The following is a 24,312-nucleotide window of genomic DNA, read 5'->3' on the forward strand; positions in this document are numbered from 1 at the left end:
AATACTAGCCGTGTACTAAACCATGCGCTCTAATACCACTTGTTAGGATTTAATAACTCCTTAGATGCGAAAACGAGAATCCCAAAGTTGGATCTTAAAATCGTGTACTTATTTAGCTAGAAAAAAAATGGTTCAACTAGAAAAAAAAATACGCGAGAGCTTGAGTCATAATAAAACAAAGATTTACGTGGTTCATCCCAAGAGGGCTACAGTGACAATTGAAATCCACTATACTAATGGAACAGTTACATTACATATTTTAGGACATAGAGTTACCTTTATAACCCTCGATAAAACCCAATCGAGTAAACCCTTTTAAACCCAATCACCCCATTGGCATTGTCGTCGACCTCTTATCTTTATTCCACAACAAAACCAATGTTCAGGAAGATACTATTTTCATTCCACAACTAAATCATTGTCCAGGAGGAGCACCTTCATGGGAATCAAGACTTTCTCTAACTAAAAGAGGAAATCACCCAAAATCTTCATGAGAACCACTTGCCTACAAGAAATCAGCCTCTCAATCTACATGAGGCAAAATATAGAGTTTCTCTCCATAGGAAGCTCTCTTCTCTCTGAAGGGAAAGTTAAGAACCAAGAGATATATCGAGAGTCCTGATCCTTTTGAAATTCTATTTCCTTTAATAAACTTATCAATATAAATCACAATCCCACATAATGTGGGATTTCTAAATTTCAGAACTAACTAATAATTCCAAATGTGCTAAAAGTAAATGGTCTATTTGATTGCTTTTTCTTCAATTATGTGTGAGGACAAGTGGCCGTTAGGGGTGGCAATGGGTCGGGTCCGAGTCTAGTCTGAATTCACCGGACCTAGACCTGGACCTGAAGATATTGTATGGGATCTAGACCCGACCTAAAAATATCTATGCATTTAATTATATTTTTAAAAAGTTTATATAGAGCCGAGGTTCTAAACAATCAAATTAGAGCCTACCTCAAAAATTTCACTAGAAGAGGTTGTTTTCATGCCAAAATATCCTCAAATTGATCATCTCAACATCAACATGCATGGATATTAGAAAAAAAATGGATTTCAAGTTTTGAAAATAATATATTGTGTAACGCATTTTTGGACTGTCAATTTTCAAGTTTTTAATAGATTTGTCGATCTACATTATTTTTGAAGTTTTAAATTTTATGAATAAAAATAAAATATTTTTTAAGGCTATCACAAAAATTTTTAGTATTGAAACCACATTTCTCAACACTATTTGAAGGTAAGTTCTAATTTGATTCTTTAGAGCCTAAGCTCTATACATACCGCACCCTACTTTATATATTATCGACGGGAACTAGACCCAGACCCATACCCGAATGGTATTCGGGTACAAAATTTAGACTTGTCGGGTCCAATTTTTAAATCCCTAGCCAAACTGAGATCCGGTACACGCGTCGGTTCCCGGGTCATGGTGCAAGGCCACACGTAGACCGACTGATCGTAAGAGAGAGAGAGAGAGATTGTTTGCTACTGGGAGGAAGGGAGAGAGAGCCCGATGATGGGAGGCCATGGCACTCATCCCTTTCTCTCTCCCACGCCTTCTGAGACCCACATTTTCTCTCTCTATTCTCTCCTTCTCCACCCACCTCCCTCCACAACTCCCCCTCTTCAACAAACCAGAGGAGAAGAAGAACACCATTGCTCTCCTAAACCAACCACCCAACTGGTCAAAAACTATTCAAGCTCTCTTCGATGCAGGAGACATCGATCAAGCTCTCCATCTCCTCGACCAATTCCGCCTCAATGGATTTCGTCCCACTTCCCCCATTCTTTTCTCTCTCATTGACTCTCTCTGCAACTCTCATCGCTTCCGCGAAGCCCACCATCGCCTCCTCTTTGCTCTCCACTCCAACTGGTTACCTGATGAGAGAGCATGCAACTCTCTTCTGGTTCGGCTTTGCGAAGCTTCATCGCCCTTTGACACTCGAAAGATCATGACCCAAATGGTCATTTCTAAGCCTGGATTTGTCCCCTCTCTCTCTAACTATAACAGGCTTATGAGCCTCTTTTGTGACCATCGCATGCCCCATGAGGCTAGAGAGCTGTTCATGGAGTTGGAGAGACATGGCCATTGTCCTAACACTGTTTCTTATACGGCCTTGATCAATGGATTCTGCAAAATTGGGGAGATGGATGTTGCTTATAAGCTGTTTGATGAAATGAAGGAGAGAGAAATTCGGCCCAACTCTCTCACTTACAGTGTTCTTCTAAGTGGGGTGCTTCAGAAGGGCAAACTTGATGAGATAGGAAGGGAGCTTATGGGTAGGCTATGGAAACAAATGGCCATTGATGTAGAGAGAGATCCTTCCATTAACACAGCAGCATTTGCTAATTTGGTGGAAGCTCTATGCAGGGAAGGTTTCTTCAGTGAAGTTTATAACATTGCAGAGGAAATGCCTCACGGCAAGCATGTCAATGCAGACTTTTCATATACTCAGATGATTGATTCCCTCTCTAGAGCCGATCAAAACCATGGGGCCTCAAGAATAACCTATATTATGAAGAAGAGAGGGCTCCTTCCCAGTTTCGTTTCTTATAACTCCATTGTTCATGGCTTGAGTAAGCAGGGAAGCATTATGCGAGCTTATCAGTTATTTGAAGAAGGAATCGAATTCGATTACACGCCAATTGAGCCTACTTACAAGGTTTTGGTGGAAGGTTTATGTAAAGTAAAGGACGTAGCAAAAGCTAGAAGCGTGGTAGATGTCATGTTGAAGAAGAGCAATTTGGAGGAATCCAGAGTTTATAATATTTTCCTTAGAGCTTTGTGCTCCATCAATAACCCAAGTGAACTCCTCAATGTACTGGTTTCAATGCTCCAAAGTGGATGCAAGCCGGATGTGGTTACTCTGAACACTGTGGTTCATGGGTTTTGCGAGGCAGGAAGGGTTGATGAGGCCATGAAAGTCTTGGATGATATGGTTAAGGGGAATGTATGTGTTCCTGATGTTGTGACTTTTACTACTGTGATATGTGGGTTGTCTGATATGGGGAGAACAGATGAAGCTCTTGAGCTTCTGCAAAATATGCCAAAGAGAGGTTTTGAACCAACCACTGTAACATACAATGCAATCTTTCGTGGCTTATGCAAATTCTCAAAGATAGATGAAGCAATGCAGCTTTTTGCTAAGATGATGAGAGAGAAAGTGCAAGCAGATGGCACCACCTTCGCCATACTTATTGCTGGCTTGTGCAATATGGGTCAAATAGAGGAGGCTAAGAGATTTTGGGAAGCTGTAGTCTGGCCCTCCAAAGTTAGTGATGATTTTGTATATGCGGCTATTCTCAAAGGAATGTGCAAAGTAGGTAAATTTAGCGAAGCCATTAATTTCCTATATGAGCTGGTGGACAGTGGAGTTTCCCCTAAATTGGTGGCTTACAACATCCTTATTAATAGCGCCTGCAATTTGGGGTTGAAGAGAGAGGCCTATCGATTGATTTCGGAGATGAGAAAGAATGGTCTTGAGCCTGATGCTGTAACATGGAGAACACTCGACAAATTGCATGGAAGGCTGAGAAGAAATAACAGCAGTTCTTTTGTTGATAATGGGTTCTCCCGAAAAGAAACGGATTCGGAGCTGCAGTTAGAGAAAGCTAGAGTGCATTCTCTCACTGAAGACAAGGAACAGAGTTGTGATGAAGGTAGTTCAAGCGATTCAGCGGAGGAGATCCCTGATCCATTACTTAGTGCAGTGGTTGAAAAAGATATTGGAGAGGATTTAGAGATAGAGGAGGAAGCATGTGAAGAAACAGGTGTGCAGATTGAGGAACACACACAGCAATCACCACTTGAAGAGCACAAGTATTTGAATGAAGATGCTAACATAGAGTCACTGGAAGGTATTGACGAATCATTCTTTCATGAAGTGAGCAAAGAAGAAATCCGTAATGGTCTAGATATAGAAAAGAGAATAAATGTGGAACCAGGAAAGAGAGAACCATTGTCAAAAGTGGCACGGCGAGTTTTCGGATTGCTATAAACAAGGCATGAACTGGCTAGCCATTGCATGCCTTGTTTATATATATATATATATATATATACATATATTAAAAAAAATATAAACAAGACATGAAATGGCTAGCCAGAAAGTAGATATGTACAGATTCAGCAAGTTTCTATGAAATTGTGTTGAAAATTTTGTTGCAATTTATCTCAGCTTACTTCTGTAGAAACAAAGCATTCTGGTTCAGCTGAACTTGTCAACTCATGAATTCAGCATGTTCATATATTTAAGTACCAAGGATCACCGGATAGTTCAGAATAATTAGGTACCATTAATCACCAGATGTGGCTACAAAGGAAAGATATGCGTAAGATTAACTTGAAGAGCTTTCTTATTCTTATATACTATGTATAAAGACTTGAAACATCGGAGAATTATCTATACAACGTATCCGCAACTTTATGTTCGAATTTTGTAAATGTATTTCAATAACAGTTGCATAGAAATGAACTCTTTTTTATCCATTGGGAGTTTGTAGACTTCTAATTTAGTTCTGTTTGTTGTATAGTTTTTTAGCAACTGTTCAGTTTGTTATATGTTGAAGTACCGAAATCCAATAACCTGATACTGAGTTTGTGGTTTTCATTGTGGCAGCGTTCACAGTTGAAGTTCTTGTTCTATTTTCATTTCTTTTTGCATAATGGCTACTTGAGTAAGTATAAAGGATGTACATATTGCATGTAGTGCTATCCAATCCAGAAAATGCGACACATTGTCGTTTGTAGACAAAAGGATTCAAAACTTCTTAGTCATGGCTAAGGTCTATTTATCCGAGCATTATGTTCAGGGGCACCTTTCTTTGCAAGGGCTTTTGCAGTTGCATTTGCTTCCCACAAAAGTGCTTAAAAGAGAGTTGCAATATGCTTGAATCTCAAATACTTGGTCAAAATTTTGTTCCAATCTCTAGAGGAGGGGGGATAATCTCTTTGCCCAGGCAGTAACATTGTTCGAATCCCCTTCAACAAGCAGTAAATTGCCCCAGTGTCCATCTCCTTGGGATATGTATTCTATGTGTTCAAATTCCAATTTATTATGAGATGGGTATGGGCATGGGCATGGGCATGGGCATGGGCATGGGCATGGGCATGGGTATGGGTATGGGTATGGAGATGATGCTGGCAGTAAATTGCCTCAGCATCCATCTCCTTGGGATATGTATTCTATGTGTTCAAATTCCAATTTATTATGAGATGGGCATGGGTATGGGCATGGAGATGATGCTGGCATGTTGTGGGTTCATGGCCCATGGTGTACATGACAAGCTGTTGAATGCATCCATCCTTGACATGTTCATCGCCAAGGTCCTGAACATTCCCAAGCTCCATGATATGAAATCTAAAATGGGAGGCGTTCACCTTAATCCAACCATCGGTGTGCATGATAACCCATGGAAAGGGAAAGACAGAAAAATTTGGTGCGGGCTATTTGCTGGCATTGCGGTCGAAGTTAATCAACACCCTTGGCTTTCCCATAACCAATATCATGAAAAAGCATTCACAGGCCATGTTTTGGAAACTCGCTAGCAACTTCAATGGTGATACCATTAAACAGTGGCTCGGTGAGATCTAAACCACATTTATTATAAACTGTTTTTATGATCAATTGTTTTCAATCTCAGATCCTAAATGGATTAAAAAGATTCAATGGATCATCATGCAATAAATTAGGTATTGATCATATTGTCGTTGTTAATTGATTTCTGGAATATATGAAAAAAGGAGGCATTTTAGATCTTGTTGTAACATGTGGTATTGCAATCTAGATGTCAAAAAAACATAAAAAAAAAAGAAAACAGAGAGAGAGAGGGAGAGGGGGGGGGGCTAGGGGGGAGAGGGGTGTGTGTGTTATGGAAGTGGGTTGGAAGATTTTGCTATTTAATTTCAATACCATACTATGTTAATTATGCATGTTATGATAATATGATTATTTGGTTCTATTTTTTCATAAATATAGTGCTTGATTTTGAATTCTCTGTATGATCATGCCTAATGCATATTTGAAATTCAGTGATATGTGCTTATTGGTGCTGAGATTGTTTTCCCTTTTTTGATGATTATGCATTAAAACATGCTCGGGAAGCACATGCATACTTGGTATGATGTTGCAGAATATCTTGTTTAGGCCATTGGTGATCACAAATTTTTTTTTTAAAAAATTTAATCTAATTGTGACTTGTTTTATGGATATTTATTTGTGCTCAATATTCTTGCTATCTTTTTGTTCTCATGGTATCCAAGCCACTATCATTGGCATCTTGTCATACTTGTGTGCATGTGGACATAACATTGAAAATGTTTAATGACATAAATATTCAATTATTGTATTCGTGATCACCATTCATTAAGTTAGTGGGAGCAAATTGCCAATATACTAAATTAGAACTGACCTTGTGTTTTTTTTATTGTTATTAGCATCCAGGATGGTAGCCACATATCATGTATTGCTTTCTGAATAGCATGATAATGGCAACAATTTGAAACTTAGTGAACATGTCAGTTGAAAGGGATTGCATCTTTTTATTGTCAAGGTAGAAGACAATTTAAATGAAAGCTTATATTTATATATATATATATATGGGCAGTGATTTAATGCAATGGTTGTATCATAGTATAATGCAACCACACTTCTTAAAAACCATGTTTGTGGTATTTGTGACACAAAATTTTGCACACACACTCTCTTCATCTCGATAATGAATCCCAAAAAAAAAAAGTTTGATTTGAACCCTAGATATGGTCAAAATGAGTCCCCCTCCAACATTGAATCTAGACCATTCATTTGGTGAATTTCAAGATCTTAGATTTTACATACTCAAAATCATTTTTTTCTTTTTTAATACTATTCATCTAGTGATAGTAAAGGCATCTAAAAAGATTGGAAAAGAAAATATCCTTCTAAGACCTAGATCTAAGCATCTATCAAATTGAACGACCTATCTTAATTCAGGTAAAAAAATATTTTTTAAGTTGTGTTTTCAAAATTTCCTTTTTTGTGATTGTTCATTCGAATGAAAAGAGTGTATATTTTAAAATTTGGATCAAACAAATGGTCTTAACATGGTTTTTGAAGAGTGTTGCATTATACTATGATACACCAGTTGCATGAGATCACTACCCTACCCTATATATATATATATATATATATATATATATATATATATATATATATATATATATATATATATATATATATATATATATATATACCAACAAACTTGTTAAATTATTCTTTTGTGGACCCCGTTTCTATGCGCCAAGCCCACATGTGTAGAAATGCGGGCTTCTTAATAAATCTATTTTTGAGATAGATTTTAAGACTTAATTTTTAAGGACATATAACCTCTAACATAGAGATCATGAATATGAATAAATAAATAAATTTTAAAAAGTAGAAATAATAATTTTAGTAAAAAAACGTTTGGACCGTTATTTTCCATTGTTTTTAGATGGAACACCTACTTGCATCCATCTTTCAGATGGATGCTTTACACTTTCTAGACCGCATATGTAGAAATGCGGTCCTATCCGCATGAAACAATTTTCCTTCATTTTATAATTGTTCTTTCTTTTTTTTTTTCTTTTTTTTTGACTTTTAGGCATATATGAGCTTTGGATTAAAAGATGAATTGTGGATGACATGTCTGAGAAAAAGTGGAAGCAATGGTCCTTTCGAGCCGATAAGGAAGAATACTCTTCTCCTAAGGGTATTCATTGCAGTTAGTTGAGAAAGCAAGAATACTCGATACATTCTCAATCATTCATAGTGGGATTTATTTCTCTATGATTCTTAGCCAACGCACTATCAGTCCTAGGTACAAGGCAGATCGGTCTAAGGTTGGTAGTCCCTATAAGGCTTTTTAGAGAGTGCAACTCTAAAAGTCAGTATTTCACTCAGACCGGTTTTATCCTGGGAGTGTATTTGCTAAGAGTCAGTATTCGACTCAAACCAGTTTTATCCCGGGAGTGTATTTGCTCTGGATTTGATTGCATTGTATAAAAATTCTATGTCAAGGGTGTCTAATATTTCAATGTGAGAGCATCCCCTGAATATGGGTCCGATGAAGCACAACCAAAGCTGTTTCAAAATCAAGTTTATTTTATTACGAGTTTTCTGTTATGCAAAGTGGAGATTTGGGTATGATTTTGGTCGGTGTTCAAAAGCACTACTTGGGGCGAGTACTCCGCCTATGCATGATCTGAGTACTTGGCCTGAGTCCAAGTATCTCGGCTGGAGCAGGCTGTGTACTGTTGTAGCAAAAAAAATTGTCAAAAAAACTATAAAAATAAAAAAATCCCAAAAAATAAAAAATTTATGTTTAAAGTAAGATTAAGCAAAGCACATCAAAATGAGGTTAAAAAAATGGTAAAAAATTAGATTCTAAAGAATCAACACTGGGGGTATTTTCAAACACTTTCCAATCTTTGTTAAAATGAGAGAAAACATATATATAAAAAAAAAAAACATATCACAAAAAAATTCATTATTTATGGGGATTTGTTATCATTTTTTAAATATTTTTAATATCCCCGAGTGGAACACCCAATTCAAGAAAACGTGGGCTCGTCAGAGTGCCCAGACCGAGTACTTGGCCCAAACACAGATATCGGTTGTCATTGTCTCAGGGAAGTGCCGCATTGGCTATAGCAACCTCCAAGTATCTCTGACTTGATTGAGACTCCAAGATTCAAAACTCCTATTTTTTAACAAGATTTCATTGAGATGATACAAGTCGCAGCCGTAGAAATAAACAAAAAGAAAGAAAAAAAAAAGAAAGGAAAAAAGAAAGAAAGAAAGAACGAAAAGAAAAAAAAGAGGGTGTGGGGGGAGGGGGGGAGAGGGATGTGGAGATTCGCCATAGTTATCTCAAAAAGGTGATGTGTCGCCAGGGCTAACTCAAAGGAGACTGACATGCACCAGCTACAGTTAAAGAAGCTTGAGGCTTAGTTCACCACGTCTAAGGCTGTGCAGAGAGGGTTGCATTGTTATCTTGTTTTAGGACTTTTGATGGAGTCAAAATGAAATATCCTGCACAATCAACAAAAAAAGATAAAATTCAGCTTCATGAATCCCAATAATTTCTCTCCAAAAGGAGAGAATGTGTTCTAGGCTTCTAGCTAAAGAATAAAGCTGCTCATAAAAAGTTATCATTTTTTTTTTTCTTTTTAGCTCTTTTTCATAAGGTTGATCAATATTTGAAACATCAGAATAGGATCCTGACTTGGCAAGGGTCTGGTTCGGATTTTCTTAGTCCCACTTCGATGAATGCAGGCTTGGGCTGCAATTCATAAAGAATTTAGAAGAAAAATCAGAAAATCGGGACAAATCCAGCCATTTTAGAGATTTTCCATCTGGAATTGTGTACCTCCAACGAATCTAAAGTCATTTTGACATTTTTTTTTTTTTTTTTTCTGGATTAGATAGGTTGGAGTCCATAACCACATCTTACAATATTGAGTGCCATCCAGTATTCTACATTTCTTTAAAAAAGATCATTTCAGTGTATCATATAGAATAGGGTTATTTGCAGAATGCCACTCTAGCATAATGTTTTTTCCATATTAAATAGTGTGAATATGGTACCCATGTCCTAAGCCACATGATCCTGTCCCATTTTTTTGTCGTCCATGTGCCCTTCAATGAGAGAGAGAGAGAGAGAGAGAGAGAGAATACGTAATCTAAACACTTTGAGGTCTAAAGAAAAGTGAAATGATCTTGCAATAAAATTATGGGAATGTTTGACCGGATTAAAAATGGAAAGGGCACTTATTACTTTTTAAAATTGGCCCATGGATCAATACAACAGCTTTTCTGCCCTGCACTTTCGATTGTGCCAGCTCCTTTTCCCTTATTTTTCATGTTTCTTTAGTGTAATTTATTTCACTATAAAATACAAAATAAAGAACAAGGCACGTGGCGATGGCTCCGGCCAGACCTGGAGCTGGACTAAAAAATATAGTGTGGGACTTAGAACCAGACTCAGACCCAATCGGATTCAATTTACAAATTAAAATATGGGAAAAGTTTATATAGAGCCGAGGCTCTAAACAATCAAATTTGAGCCTACTTCAAAAATTTCATTAGAAGAGGTTGTTTTGATGCCCAAATATCTTCAAATTGATCATCTCGACACCAAGATGCATGGACATGAGACAAAAGTAAATTTCAAATTTTGAAAATAATGTATTTTGTAATGCATTTTTGACCGTCAATTTTCAAGATTTTCAATTGTTCATAGATCTGTCGATCTACACTATTTTTGAAGGTTTAAACTTTATAAATAAATATGAAAATTTATTTTAAGGCTTTCTCAAAGATTTCCAGTAGTGAAATCATATTTCTCGATACTATTTAAAAGGCAGGCTCTAATTTGATTGTTTAGAGCCTAGGCTCTATATAAACTGCACCATTAAAATATCTCCATATTTAACTATATTTAAATATTTTTATAAGCTAGGACCCAAAATATATCACTGGACCCAGACCCTATCAAACCCAAATCCAACTCGATCCAATTTTTGAGCCTATACCCAGAACCGAATCGAGTCAGGTTCCAGGTGAGTCCCGCCCGGGTCCATTACCGCCCATGGTTAATGTGCCTTTTCGATATACGTAGACTTCAAGTGCAAACCAACCACAGCGTGGGCGGCGTCAACGATGCGCGTTATGTCCATCATTGAATACTAGTTTATTGACTTTTGGAAATCTTTAGCCTTACTTTTTTTTAATTCATAAATAAATAATCTTTTTATAGTATAATAATTTTTTTAAGGAAAAAGTTTATATAAGTTTTACTTGCTTGACTTTTGGAGTTCTTTGGACTTCCTTTTTTTAATTCATAAATAAATAATCTATTCATAAAGGGTAATAATTTCTTTTAAAAAAAATTTTTATATAAGGTTGCAACTTTAAAATCTAGAATTATAGGCGCATCTCAAAAAAATCCATCAAAAAAAAGTTGTTTTAATGTTAAAAAAAATCTAATTGATCATCTCGACATCGAGATGTATGAATATGAAAGAAAAAAAAGATTTTGAGTCTCAAAAATAGTGCGTCTTGCAATACATTATCTAGACCGTTCATTTTCAATATTTTCATATGTTTATAGACCTGCTTGATTTTAATCATTTTTTAATTTTAAAATTTTATAATTAAATATAAAAATATATTTTGAGATAATCCTAAGAAGTTTTTCACCAAAATTACATATTATGATAAATTTTGGAGGTGCGCCTTGGATTGTTTAAAGTTACAACTTTATAGAAACCACACTTTGTTTAATTATTGCGTTGAGCTTTATATTCCATAATAATATGAAAGGAATTTCTTTTTCTTTTTTTTTTTCTTTTTCTTGTTTTATTTTTTTTTCTCATCTCACTAGTACATCACCTCAATATTTTGCATAAAGGTTATTTTATTGGGAAGGGGACACCTTTATCTTCAATAATATCTTTGAAATTACAAAAGCTAACGGGCGCATGTTGGGCTGTGTTTTAGCCGACAATAAAGAAACCAAGGTTTCATAATAACTAAAATCTTGCCTCATGATTTTTCAAAAATTGCATTTCAAGTGTTGAAAAACCTTTACATTAATCATCTCGACTTGAATGTTATGATTGTTAAAAAAAAATAATGTATAGTGTAACAAATCATCTAGACCATCCATTTCGCCATTAAAAAACTATTACATGAACAATTCTCATGGCAAGGTCAGAGTCGATGGTGTCACATAGTGAAGGCATCAAGGCATCACATGAGGCTTCGATGTAATTCTCATAAAATACTTAAAAAATAACGTTCTAGATATTATAACGGTTGCCCAATGGCTACGTATATTTTTAAGGAAAAATAACTTTTGAATTGGCCAACGAGAAGCGGCCATGTTAGACTAGGTGCTCAAATTGACTAATGACCTTGTCTCTGTTTAACTAAATGCATATATAAGAAGGAGGTGGAGAGCAAGAACCAGCAGAGAAGAAGGAAAAATCAATCACGTTTGCCATTGTATAACGATGAGAGCAATGGTGAAATTATTCAGTAGTTCATGGTTCGCATGGTTTTTGTTGAGTGCTTTGGTTTCAGTAAATGTTGGAGTTGAGGCTAGGGTGCGCCACTACAAGTGGGAGGTGAAGTACGAGTTTCATTCACCTGACTGTTTTGAGAAGCTTGTGATTGCCATTAACGGCCAATCTCCCGGCCCCAGCATCGTGGCTGAGCAAGGAGATACAATTGTTGTGGAGCTTACTAACCGCCTGCTCACCGAGAACATCGCCATCCACTGGCACGGGATTCGCCAGGTATGAGCTCCTTTCAAGTCCTTTTGATGCTACTGATACATAGTATTCGAAAAATCGAGCCGGCCAAGGACCGGGTCTAAGTAACCAGTAAAACGGCCAGTTCAGTTGGCTTAACTAGGCACTTGAAAAAAAAAATTCAAAAAATAAAAAAAAAAAATATTTAGAGCATGATTAAACAAAGCGCATCCAAATGAAATTGAAACATAGTGAAAAAAATGGACTTCAAAAAATCAATTTGTGCTCAAGGACATTTTTGAAATTTTTCAAAAAATGAGAAAAAATGTAAAAATAAGTATTCATGACCAAAACACTAATATTTGACAAAATGAAAAAAAAAATAAAAAAAATACATTACAAATAAATCCCTTATTTTTTGGGATTATATATATTTATATATTTTTGAAAACAAATTTAAAATACCTGACCAAACCACCAAAACTGATCGCCCGGTGCTTGGTTCCGGTTTGACGAGTCGGGTCCGAGTTGGACCGGCCGAGTTTGCCGAACACTTCACATGAATTCTCTCTCCCCCCACCGCCCCAGCTCGGTGTGTGTGTGATTCTCTCTTTGTAGAGGCGTGCTTCTCTCCCCCCTGTGTGTGTGGTTATCTCTTTGTAAAGGTGTGCTTCTATATGTGTGGGTTTGCTGGCTCTCTCTCTTTATGATATCATGCGATTGATTTTTTCTGTAATTCTTTGTTAAAAAAACAGATTGGAACCCCATGGAGTGATGGAACAGAAGGGGTGACTCAGTGCCCAATCTTGCCTGCCCAAACGCATGTTTACAAGTTCGTAGTGGACAGGGTAAGTTTACTACTCCAATACTAGATCAAGAATATTCCACAGAAGAAGACAACAATAGGAAAGAAATTAAGCAATTAGTGTAAAAGTCTTCAAATAAATCTAAATCCCTGTGGAGTTGGACATAAATTAAAAATAACATGCAAAACAAAAAGTTTTGTAATCATTGTTTTTTAAAGTTCATGCAATGGTAATGAAAAATAGTCACTTTTGTAGCTTTCTTTCGTCATTTTTCTTGTGCAAATCGCTATCGACAGGAAAAAGAGCCCGGGCTTAATTAGTCAGGACGATTTGCAAGGCTACATCTTAAGCTGAATCTCTCGATGTAGAACCCTCACCCCTAGCAAAAATAAAAAATTAATAAATAAACTCTCTTAGTCTCTTTTAGTGGAAGATGAGGGGAAGTTTCTTGAGTGTCGTGACCCCCAATCGAATACCGTCATTCATATAGAATCCCGTTTCATCGTTGACACCCTTTTTGCTAGAGAGTCGAATTTAAAGGCGTTTTAAAAATCGACTCGGGACTCACATGAGTGGGCCCGGAGTGGAAGCCATGTTACACTTGCTTAAAAAATGGGGAATCGCTGAGTCTTTTCATTTTTTAGATTTTTTATTTATTCAATTAAAGCTAAAATTTTTTTTATAACTGGTAAATTTTTATTTGTAAGGTAAGGTTACAATGGTTTGCACGGTCTATCTTAACGGGAAGGTGTAGAGTGTACATTGGATAATTATGTACTAGATTTCGATAGTATCTCAAAAACTAGATCAGAGATATACCATTCAACTAAAATAGATAGTACAATATATCCCAGGCTTACTTCTACAAGTGCAATTTTTATTTTATATCAATGTTACCCAAAAATGTCAGATCAAACTTGGGCATGCTCGAGGCAAACCGGAGGACTTAGGGCTAAAACCATTAGTTACTTGGAGCTTGAGGCTGGGTTTTCAAACCTTGATATATACCGGTCCAAAGAAGGATAATAATTCTAATAAATTTTATATTATAAAATACCGACAAAAACAGAAATATATATTATTTATTTAATTGTTTGTTTATTTATTTATTTATTGGTTTTTAGCCGGGAACCTACCTATATCACGCCCACTATGGCATGCAAAGAGAAGCTGGGCTTTATGGATCCATTAGAGTGTCTTTGCCCAAAGGTGCTAAGGAGCCGTTTGCTTATGATGGAGAGCACAGCCTTTTGTTAGCTGATTGGTGGCACAGGAGCACATATGAGCAATCAACTGGTCTTTCTTCTAAGCCATTTCGATGGGTTGGAGAACCTCAGGTACCCCATCTCTTTCTATACTAACCCCTCTTTCTTTCTTTTGTTTTTTTTTTTTGAGCATTAAAAATAGGGTTGGGGCCATTGGGCCCTCTCCTCATTTTTTCTTTATCGACCACTGTACCCTTTCTATTTTGATCGTTGCAGCGCCCTTTTGACCATCCTAAGATTCTCTCTTTTTTTTGGGAAGGGGGTTGAGAAGTGGGGGCATCACCCCTACCCCTATTATTTAGTTACCGCGTCGGGGTTTTCATTCCCATGAATATTATTTTGTTAATATTTTTTAAAAACTAACTCTTAAACTATTTGAAAAAATAAATTGGGTTTCTTCCCTACTGAATTATAAGAAAAAAAAAAAGTGGATTAACAGTGGAGAGAGAGACAGTCTTGGTATTGCATCTCTGTCTCTCTTCTTCACTCACCTGCACCTGCACCATCTCTCATATGTTCTTGTCTTGCCAAAGTGCACTCTTAAGCAGGTCATGTGTGCCCATATGCTAAACTGTCCTCTCAGCCCACTTTTACTCTCTATCTGTGTAGCAAACAATTTTGAGTGGATTTTTGCCTTTAGTGCTATCCCTAACCAAGATTATCACTTTTCAGTCACTATTGATCCAAGGTCGCGGAAGTTACAACTGCTCACTTGTCAGTGGGCTTAATGCAGCCGGGACTGGTAGCGTTTGCAATGCCACTAACCCTCAGTGCTCTCCCCATTTCATGACTGTCGTCCCCGGCAAGACTTACCGAATAAGAATTGCCAGTGTTACCTCTTTATCAGCTCTCAACTTTCAAATCGAGGTATATTTTCTTTTCTCTCTCTATACACCACAATTTATGAGATCCCATCAACTTAGTTCAGCAAGACTTCTATCCAAAAAAAAAAAAAAAAGAAAAAGAAAGTTCAGCAAGACAAATGGAACATAGGATGTAGTTTTCCAATCATGAAGAACTAACCACCCATGCTCACTCCTGCATTTTTGTACTGCCTTTCTCCAAGTAGTTGAAATGCCCCTTTTTTAGTGACCTTAGAGGAATATAAATTTTTTTAATCAATCATCAAGGATGGTATAGCACCCATGTCATGTGAGGGATTCAGATTAGAAGGAAGAAACAGGGACAACCATGACTTAATGTAGCATTTTAATTTTATTACTTTCGTTTTTTACGGATTAGATTGACATATTTAAAAGGTGTTTTCACTTTACTTGAGTGCACCTAAAAAATATAGAGATAATTTGTAAAAATATATTGATCAAAATACCACTAAATATTTTAGAAGTATTTTGGTTAATTTATTTTATAATTTTTTAATATGTATAATTAAGTATTATAAACGGTCAAAATTTTAAATAAAAAAATAATCCTCACTTGTCTTCTCTATTGAATACGAGGGATAGGAGGTGACGCCCTTCAAGGGTCCGCATCACGTGGAAGCCATACTTATCCTCCCAAAAATTAGGTCTACCATTGTGCGTTTACTTTTCAAACCTGGATCTAACAAACGAGATAAATGATTTTGTTCTCTTCTATCAACTTTTCAAACCTAGATCCAACTAATGAGACAAATGATTTTGTTCTTCTAATTTGTCTTAGTCTTCATAGGTAAGTCACCCATCTCATTAATGCTCTTGTAAAAGTGTTGGGAATTTAATAATGTTTGGGAGAGGGGTTCGGTCGCGGTGGTAGGACCCCAGTACCTGATTATCATATTGTGGTTTCCAATCATTCAGACACCTTAAAAAAAAAAACCAATTTTTTTTAATTTATATGAAAAAAATGGGTAGGAGCATGTCTTCTTCTTTAAATTACCCAAAAAAAAAAATGTTATTTGTGTTCATGCTTGATACATCGAGATTTAATTTTCTCCCAAATATTGCAGGGCCACAACATGACCATAGTTGAAGCAGACGGCCACTATGTGGAACCTGTCGTAGTCCAAAACCTCAACATATACTCTGGAGAGACCTACTCTGTCCTTGTTAAAGCAGACAGAGATCCTTCGAGGAACTACTGGGCTGCAGTGAATGTTCGTGCTCGGAAACCTGAGACGCCTACTGGAGTGGCCATCTTCAACTACTATCCGAATCATCCTAAAAGGCGCCCTCCCACCATACCACCGGCTGGTCCGGTTTGGAATGATACGTCTTACGCCATAGCACAGAGCCAATCGATCAAGGCTCGGGCTGGATTCATCCATACACCACCCTCTCAGTCTGATAGGGTCATAACTCTACTCAACACACAAAACCTAATCGACGGATTCAGACGTTGGTCCCTAAACAATGTCTCATTCACGCTCCCGCACACTCCCTATCTCATTGCGATCCATCAAAATCTGACCCATGCCTTCAACCAGACACCGGCTCCAGACAGCTACAGGGCTAAGGAATATGACATTTTCCGCCCTCCACCGAACCCAAACGCTACACAAAGTGACTCAATCTATCGACTCCGCTTTAATTCGACTGTCGATATAATTCTACAGAATGCCAATACTCTGAATCCGAACAACAGTGAGACGCACCCATGGCACCTTCATGGACATGATTTCTGGGTTTTGGGTTATGGAATTGGAGTTTTTGACCCAGTAAATGACCCCAAGAAGTATAACTTAGTGAATCCTATCATGAAGAACTCTGCGGCTGTGTTTCCTTATGGTTGGACTGCTCTAAGGTTTAAGGCTGATAATCCTGGGGCTTGGGCATTCCATTGCCATATTGAGGCTCACTTCTACATGGGCATGGGGGTTGTGTTTGAGTCAGGAGTTGACAGGTTGGGAAAACTTCCAGATTCCATAATGGGGTGTGGTGAATCATAGCCCAATTGATTAGATGGTCATTGATTGTTTTATTGACTAATGTCTTTTGTTTTATTTTGAGACACTGGCTGTCAATTCTTTTTCCACAATAAATGCTATAGAAATAAAGTCAAGGAATTTTTTTTTTTCTTCGTCAAACAAGATAGATCAATAATGCATTCACAAGAAGGTTTCTACCTATCCCCTAGTAGCTTGGTGATAGATATGAGCAAAGTCATTGCTGAAATGGTCCAGTGGGGCCTTCTTTGTAAGTTTCCCAAAATGAAAGTTTCATGCCCCTTTCTCTTTAGATAAGGTTTTGAATTCAACCTTTTCTTTACATTTTTTTAATTTATTTTTTGGAATGTAGACCTTTCTTTGCATTTCCCCTTGGATCAGTCCCTAACAACCCAGCACATTCGCTATTTGTTTTTCTTTTTTTCTTTTTTCGATAATTATGTGGGGAAGTCAGGCCCTTACCCATAGTTGGTTTGTTTTTAAATGGTTTAGAAGTTAATTTTTTTAAGGCGTCAGTAGGTGGTGTTAGTGGGAATGAAATTGGCTATATTTGTTACATTGGTTATCTATACTTTGAGGTCCAGTCTATACTTCAAGGTCCAAATCCCACACTGAGGTACCTAAATAAAAGGCCTCATTTTGCATGGGCTTCATTTTAGCTTGATTCTTGCTCATTTTAAGAGCTTGGTTTGTCGTGGTAGCTGGGAAAGGGGCTTGGGTCATCGTGGTAGCACCCCACATTTTAGTTATCATGTTGTGGTTTCCATTCTCATCAATAACATGACCTCACTAATACCTTTTTCAGAAAGTTAAGTCCTAATCTACTTGAAAAAACGGGTAGGAACTTATCTTCCCATTGAATTACCCAAAAATAAGTTCACCCTAGAGCTGCCAAATAGAGACTTGGAAAAATGTTAATTCCTCGTAGGAGGATACAAACATCGAATGATCTCGCTATTTGTACTCTAAACCACCCCCAAGTCTTCTAATTACACTATTTATCAAGATAGACTAGCGGTTTGGAAAAATGTTGATTCCTTGTAGGAGGATACAAGCATCGAATGATCTCGTTATTTGTATTCTAAACCACCCAAGTCTTTTAATTACATTATTTATCAAGACAGACTAGAATTATTTTGTACTATAAACCACCCAAGTCTTCTAATTATATTATTTATCAAGACAGACTAGCAGATAACTGACTGGTTCTTTTGCCGGCAGGTCAAATAAGTTGGCTTCGTTGAAAACCGGTCGAAAAGGTCGAAATAATTATTTGACTGGTTTTGGCCGGTTAGACCATTTGATTTTAACCAATTCGACGTGCAAAACAAAATTGAGAAATTTCCTTTAATATATTTCATATTTTAAAATATTTTTCTTGTCTTTCTTCTAATTTTTAAAATCTAGTCCACGTTGTTTGAGCAGCAGTCAAACTGGTATTGTTTGGACCAAATCCCTAATTAGTTAGGCGGCCATAATCGCAATAGCTATGTTCTAAGCACCCTATGAGATATTAGATTAGTGAATCCAATATTTTTTTTACGACGTAGTGAAATATTGATGTTTAAAAATATCAATATTTTATGAGGTGACTTATTGGCAAGATATTAATGTTCAAACATACCAATATCATGCTGATTTTAGAACGTGTTAAAAAAAAATACCAATATCTCATATGGTGTTCAGAGTGATACGTTTGTATTTTACAATACAGATATCTCATATAGGTGGTTTTATTAATCATAAAAGTATGCATATCTTGTTGCGCACCAGCCATATTCTTTATTTTCAACCACTATATGAACCGTTGGATGGTTCTATTAACCATAAGATTGGATCTTAGTGACGATTATCATTATTGAGAATTCATCGATAGGCTTCTTTGCCAAGATGCTATTACATCTTTTTCATGGGATTTTTAAGAAAAACTCATCTAAGATTTTTTTGTTCACAATCACCTGTCTGATGGCTATGGGAAATTAAAGGGGATTTGGAAGGAGAGAAATCGTAGAGAATTTGAAGGTTTCTCTCTACCTTTTGATAGAATCTTGAGTAACATACTTCATACCTTATGGATTTGGTTTTCAATTACTAAAGAAGAGTGGGGTATCTGAAATTGATATACGAGTAAATATCTCGCACTTGTTGTGGATAAGAAGTGTGAAGAGTCCTCTTAGGACAATTTGGGTCTCTCCGCCCAGGGGTTCTTTCAAATTTAATTTCGCTCCTTTGGTATTCCAGGTGTGGCATGTATGAGTGGAGTTGTCAGAGATTGCAATAAGTTTGATCTCTGTGGCTATGCGGGGCCGTGGGGAGTGGATGAGATGGCCTTGCTATTACAAGGCTTCAAACTCATTAAAGGTAGGTTAAGGGGTCAACTTTATATGGTAGAAGGTGATTTTCTAAATAATGTTAGAATTTGTGGGAGCATAGAATGGAGAGAGAAGAAGAGAAAACACAACATTGACGTGGTTCAGGCCGAAACCTTACGTTTACGGATCCAAAGCCCAATTGGCTACATCTTCATTATTTTGGATGAATGTTTATATCAATAAGTACATCTATGTATAGAGGATAATCAGACAATTACATGAGATAAATAAAGTATGATAACTTGATGACCAAGTAACTTGCTCTCTATCTTCTAGATACCTAACCTTATCAAGAGATATATACATATACATCTATAAATTTGAACCCGAGATATCCATATCCCAACACTCCCCCTCAAACTCAAGATGCGTTGACACAAAAAAGTTAGAGTTTGAACAATACTAAGTTGCCAAAAAAAAAAACGAGTAGTGATTAAATCCATAATAAACTTCCCAGGTTACCATGGTCTTCCAAGAAACAACCTTTTTTGGGATCTCTACTTTCTTATCTGTGATCTTCTCTCTTCATAAGCTTCTCTAAAGATCTTCTCTCTTCAAAGACTTCTCTGAAGATCTTCTCTCTTCAAAGGCTTCTCTGAAGATATTCTCTCTTCAGAGGCTTCTTTTCTTTATAAAGGCTTTCTCTCTCTAAAAGAAAATGATCTTTCTTTCTCTCTTCTTCGGAACATCCGAGATATAGTAACGAAAAACTCAACGATCATCATACAGAATGAAGCAATGAAAAACTCCATCATCCAACAGGACTGAGTAACGGAAAACTCAATCATTAAACATAGGCATTCGGAGCAGCCTGATCATCACACTGGATAGAGTAACGGAAAACTCCATCATCAAACAGGATTAAGTAACAGAAAACTTGATCAGCAATCAGGATCGAGAAATTCAATCTTCATACAGGATGGAGTAATGGAAAACTCCATCATCAAACAGGATCAAGTAATGGAAAACTTGATCATCAATCAGGATCGAGAAATTTGATCACCAAACAAGCATATTTGGATCCAAAACATATCAGAGAGTCAAAACACAACTCTGCAGCGAAACAAATTATAGAGTCAAAACACAACTCAGACCTTTTGTTTTTTTTTGGAATCAATCGGAATAAATCGATGATGGTGGAAGATGGATCTGTTGAGGAGCAGCCTTGGAGGAAGAAGCGGCTCTTTGGCTGTGGTGATAAACCCTTCAAGCGTGATGAAAAACTGTGAAGAGAGAGAGGTACGGGTGCTTATGAATCCCGACCTCATAGGTGCTTCTTCTCCTTACAAGTTGAGGAGGTGCTTCTTCTCCTTGAGCTCGAAACAATGGCGGATAAAGTAGGTAACCAAGTCCAGCTCCTCTGATATACTCCCTTAGGTGAAAGAGCACATTCATGGTGTCGATTTCATCTGCATCTCTTCTCAAAAGACGGATGTCGTCACATATTGCCCATTGATACCCGTGAAACCTCTTACTGTAAATCGAGGGATGCGGCTAAGAGGTTTGAGTTGCTTCACTTCACTGCTTGGAGGGATGCATGCAAAGATTCAAGTGGATCATCTGATGGGGCTTTAGTGAAATCGTCAAGGAAACTTATTTTGGGAAGTGAGGTATATGAAACAAGACCATGCATAAATATAGACGTTTGCACTGACAATCAGGTGTAGCTAGTTGTGAAGATGTTGAACGACGTAGCTGATGAACTTGTACTATTGATATTCCCACACAAGAATGGTACAGTGAAGGGACTTTCGAATAGTGTTGGCGAGTTCCCAGGAGGACAGAAACCTTCTCATGGAGGAGATTCAGTCCCTTGAGGAAGAACAAAACAAACAACTCAGTGGCTATCTTTTCTCTTGATGAGGTGGGAACCTATATTCATTCAAGAGGCTCCTCAATTCATCATGTATATCAATATCTTACGGATAATGCTGGAAGGCTTTACCAAGTCGCAGAGGACAATACTCATGAGGAGATCAAGAACTGAGATGGTACTCTAAAATTTTTGGGAAAAAGAACCGAGGCCATTGATCAATAGAGATGAAATCGGTGTTCTCCATGGGTGGATCAGAGCGCTCCAATAGTGGTAGCAAATCAGATTTTTCTTCTTTGCTCTGATACCATGTTAGAATTTGTGGGAACATAAAATGGAGATAGGAGAAGAGAGAACACAATATTTACGTGGTTCAGGCCGAAGCCTTACGTCCATGGATCCAAAGCCCAACTGGCTACATCTTCATTATTTTAGATGAATGTTTACATCAATAAGTACTTCTATATATAGAGAGCAATCACACAATTACATGAGATAAATATGATATGATAACTTGATGACCAAGTAACTTGCTCTCTATCTTCTAGATACCTAACCTTATCAAGAAATATATACATATACATCCTTAATGATGCATATCAATATGAACCCGAGATATCCATATCCCAACAAATATTATTATGTGGTGCATGAGGGAGCAAAGAATGCCTTGGAGTGAAAATCTTAGGATCATTGGTGCATCTAAAAATAAATGGGCCGTAGAAATGCTTTTTCTTTCATTTTTTGTTGTTTAATTAGGGAAATGAAAATGTTATACAAAATGGTTAGAGCCAGTTTGGAAGAGACACTAAACATGACTAACTCTATTTTAAAAATATACTAAGTGAAAACAAGTGCACCACGTTTTTTTGGATAATTCAATGAGGAAGATATGCCCCTGTTCTTTATTTCAAATAGTTTGAGAGTTAGTTTTTTTTAAAGTGTTAGTAGGGTGATGTCAGTGGGAATGAAAACCACAATATGCACCTTTAACAGATTTTACAATATGCACCATATTTGTGTTTAACAGATTTCGAAATTTTGTTTGTCCTATAAGTAACTAATAGCTGCAAAATTCAACTAAACTCCCATTGAGAAAAACTACCTTTTCTGTGTGATCTGTGGTACACTTAATATTCAAGACAAATAAAATCATAAAGGAGAATTATACAAAAAAAAAAAAAAAAAGGGTGTAGTTTGTATGGGGTCGAGGTACTAAACAATCAAAGTAAAACACACCTTCAAATAGTATCGAAAGATGTTATTTAAATACTGGGAATCTTTATGATGGCCTAAAAATCTATTTTCTTCTCTAATTATAAAATTTAAAGCTCCAAAAGTAGTGTAGATCGAGAAGATCTATGAACGCTTGAAAATTGATTGTCCAAAAATGCATTACAAGATGCACTATTTCTAAGACTTGAAATCAATTTTTATCATATCGATACATCTTGAGGTTAAGATGATCAATTTGAGGATTATACAAAACAACCCCTTTTAGAGGATTTTTGAGGTGTGCCTTAAATTGTTTGTTTAGAGCCTCTCCCTTATATAAATTTTGTCCAATAAAAAGAGATTTAACTGCGGACTAGAAAACATTTGTGGTCCTACCACATGGTTCATATTTTCTCCAAATTTATGTGGAAGTCATTTTTTATTTCAATTTTGCCACTAATATGATGTTTATAATATCATACCCCATTTTTATGTACTTTTTTATTTTTATTTTTATTTTTTTTGATACAGTCTTATGGTAAGAATATCGGACGAACCCATTTTTGAGGTGGCCTATTATTGAAAACAATTGGACACCCGACATGATAGGTATGAATGCCAGTCCAATGTCTTGAACATCTATGCATTTTCGATTTTTAAAAAGAAAAAAATTTGGGTGATACGATTTTTCTGACATCAAACCATCGAAAACAAGCATGTGATTTTTTAAAGGAAAAAGATTGTATAAGGTTGCAACCTTATACTGTTGAGGAAAGGTGCATCTCAAAAATCCTACAGTGGAGAGTGTTTCCACATAGGAGAACCCTCCAACTCATCATCTTGACCTTCATGAATGGACATGAAGAAAAAAAAGAATTCCAAGTTCAAAAAATAGTAAATCTTATAAAAAGTCATATGGACCATCTGTTTACAAGATTTTCAACTATTTATAGATCTGCTCAATCAGTACAATTTTTTAACTTTTAAATTTTCTAACTAAAGATAAAAAGAGATTTTGAAGCCATCAAAATTTTTTAATGCCGAAACGATATCTCTAAGTACATCTTATAGGTGCACCTGACTTCTACAGTATAAGGAGGCAACCTTATACAAACCTCACCCTTTTTAAAATATTTTTGGTGGGTACGTACTGTACTTAAATACTCCGTGAAGTATAGTTAACAAATGTAACAATTATAGACAAGGGCAATGATTTCATGTAACCGTTGTATAGTAATATGATGCAACAACCTTAAAAAGTCATCTTATAGCCATTTGTTTGATCCAAAATTTGAGATATACATTCTTTTCATTTTAATGAACAATCACAAAAAAGAAAAATTTGAAAACACAACCTAAAGCCCAATTAATATAGGCCGTTCATTTTGGTGAGATACTTAGATCTAGGCCTTAGAAGAATTTTTTTCATTTCCAATTTTTTTGGATGGCTTTATTATCATTAGATAGACAATGTTTAAAAAGGAAAAAATGATTTTTAGTTTATAAAGGCTAATATCTTGAAATTCACAAAATGAATAGTCTAAATTCGTTTTTTAGGGGACTCATTTTGACCACACCTAGGGTTCAAATTGAACTTTTTTTTTTTTAGATTGATTATTGAGATGAAGAGAATGTGTGTGCAAATTTTGGGGTTATACAAATACTATAAACATGGGTTT

At 36.4% G+C, this 24,312-nt stretch overlaps 2 protein-coding genes across 4 annotated transcripts; both read left to right on the top strand.

Annotated features, from left to right (window-relative positions):
• The first annotated feature begins 1,345 nt into the window (after window positions 1-1,345).
• Window positions 1,346-8,097, top strand: LOC18422142 (Pentatricopeptide repeat (PPR) superfamily protein). 3 transcript variants are annotated; one of them, XR_016054883.1, is made up of 3 exons: window positions 1,346-3,865; window positions 6,441-6,556; window positions 7,625-8,097. XR_016054883.1 is itself a non-coding variant. In XM_020666780.2 (2 exons), exons 1-2 carry the CDS (start codon window positions 1,534-1,536, stop codon window positions 7,651-7,653), a joined length of 2,361 nt encoding a protein of 786 aa, XP_020522439.1. In that variant the 5' UTR covers window positions 1,346-1,533; the 3' UTR covers window positions 7,654-8,097. The 3 variants fall into 3 exon arrangements, 2 of the variants coding, with proteins under 2 accessions (XP_020522439.1, XP_088721878.1); XM_020666780.2 differs by lacking the exon at window positions 6,441-6,556; XM_088865752.1 differs by lacking the exons at window positions 6,441-6,556; window positions 7,625-8,097 and adding an exon at window positions 4,624-4,813.
• Window positions 8,098-11,993: 3,896 nt separating this feature from the next.
• Window positions 11,994-17,374, top strand: LOC18422124 (Cupredoxin superfamily protein). The gene is made up of 5 exons (XM_006826940.4): window positions 11,994-12,323; window positions 13,034-13,126; window positions 14,209-14,421; window positions 15,022-15,216; window positions 16,298-17,374. Exons 1-5 carry the CDS (start codon window positions 12,039-12,041, stop codon window positions 17,234-17,236), a joined length of 1,725 nt encoding a protein of 574 aa, XP_006827003.2. The 5' UTR covers window positions 11,994-12,038; the 3' UTR covers window positions 17,237-17,374.
• Window positions 17,375-24,312: the final 6,938 nt, after the last annotated feature.

Source organism: Amborella trichopoda, chromosome 4 (assembly GCF_054954075.1).
Source record: "Amborella trichopoda isolate Santa Cruz 75 chromosome 4, AtrichopodaSantaCruz75HAP2 v2.0, whole genome shotgun sequence".
Classification (NCBI taxonomy): Eukaryota; Viridiplantae; Streptophyta; class Magnoliopsida; order Amborellales; family Amborellaceae; genus Amborella; species Amborella trichopoda.

Excerpts from the sequence above, each read along its gene's own strand:
- LOC18422124 (XM_006826940.4), top strand. The coding sequence starts at position 12,039 with ATGAGAGCAATGGTGAAATTATTCAGTAGTTCATGGTTCGCATGGTTT. Across the intron at positions 13,127-14,208 it reads ACAAGTTCGTAGTGGACAGG|CCGGGAACCTACCTATATCA; the intron begins GTAAGTTTACTA and ends ATTGGTTTTTAG. Across the intron at positions 15,217-16,297 it reads CTCTCAACTTTCAAATCGAG|GGCCACAACATGACCATAGT; the intron begins GTATATTTTCTT and ends CAAATATTGCAG.
- LOC18422142 (XM_088865752.1), top strand. The coding sequence starts at position 1,534 with ATGGCACTCATCCCTTTCTCTCTCCCACGCCTTCTGAGACCCACATTT. Across the intron at positions 3,866-4,623 it reads TAACATAGAGTCACTGGAAG|CGTTCACAGTTGAAGTTCTT; the intron begins GTATTGACGAAT and ends TCATTGTGGCAG.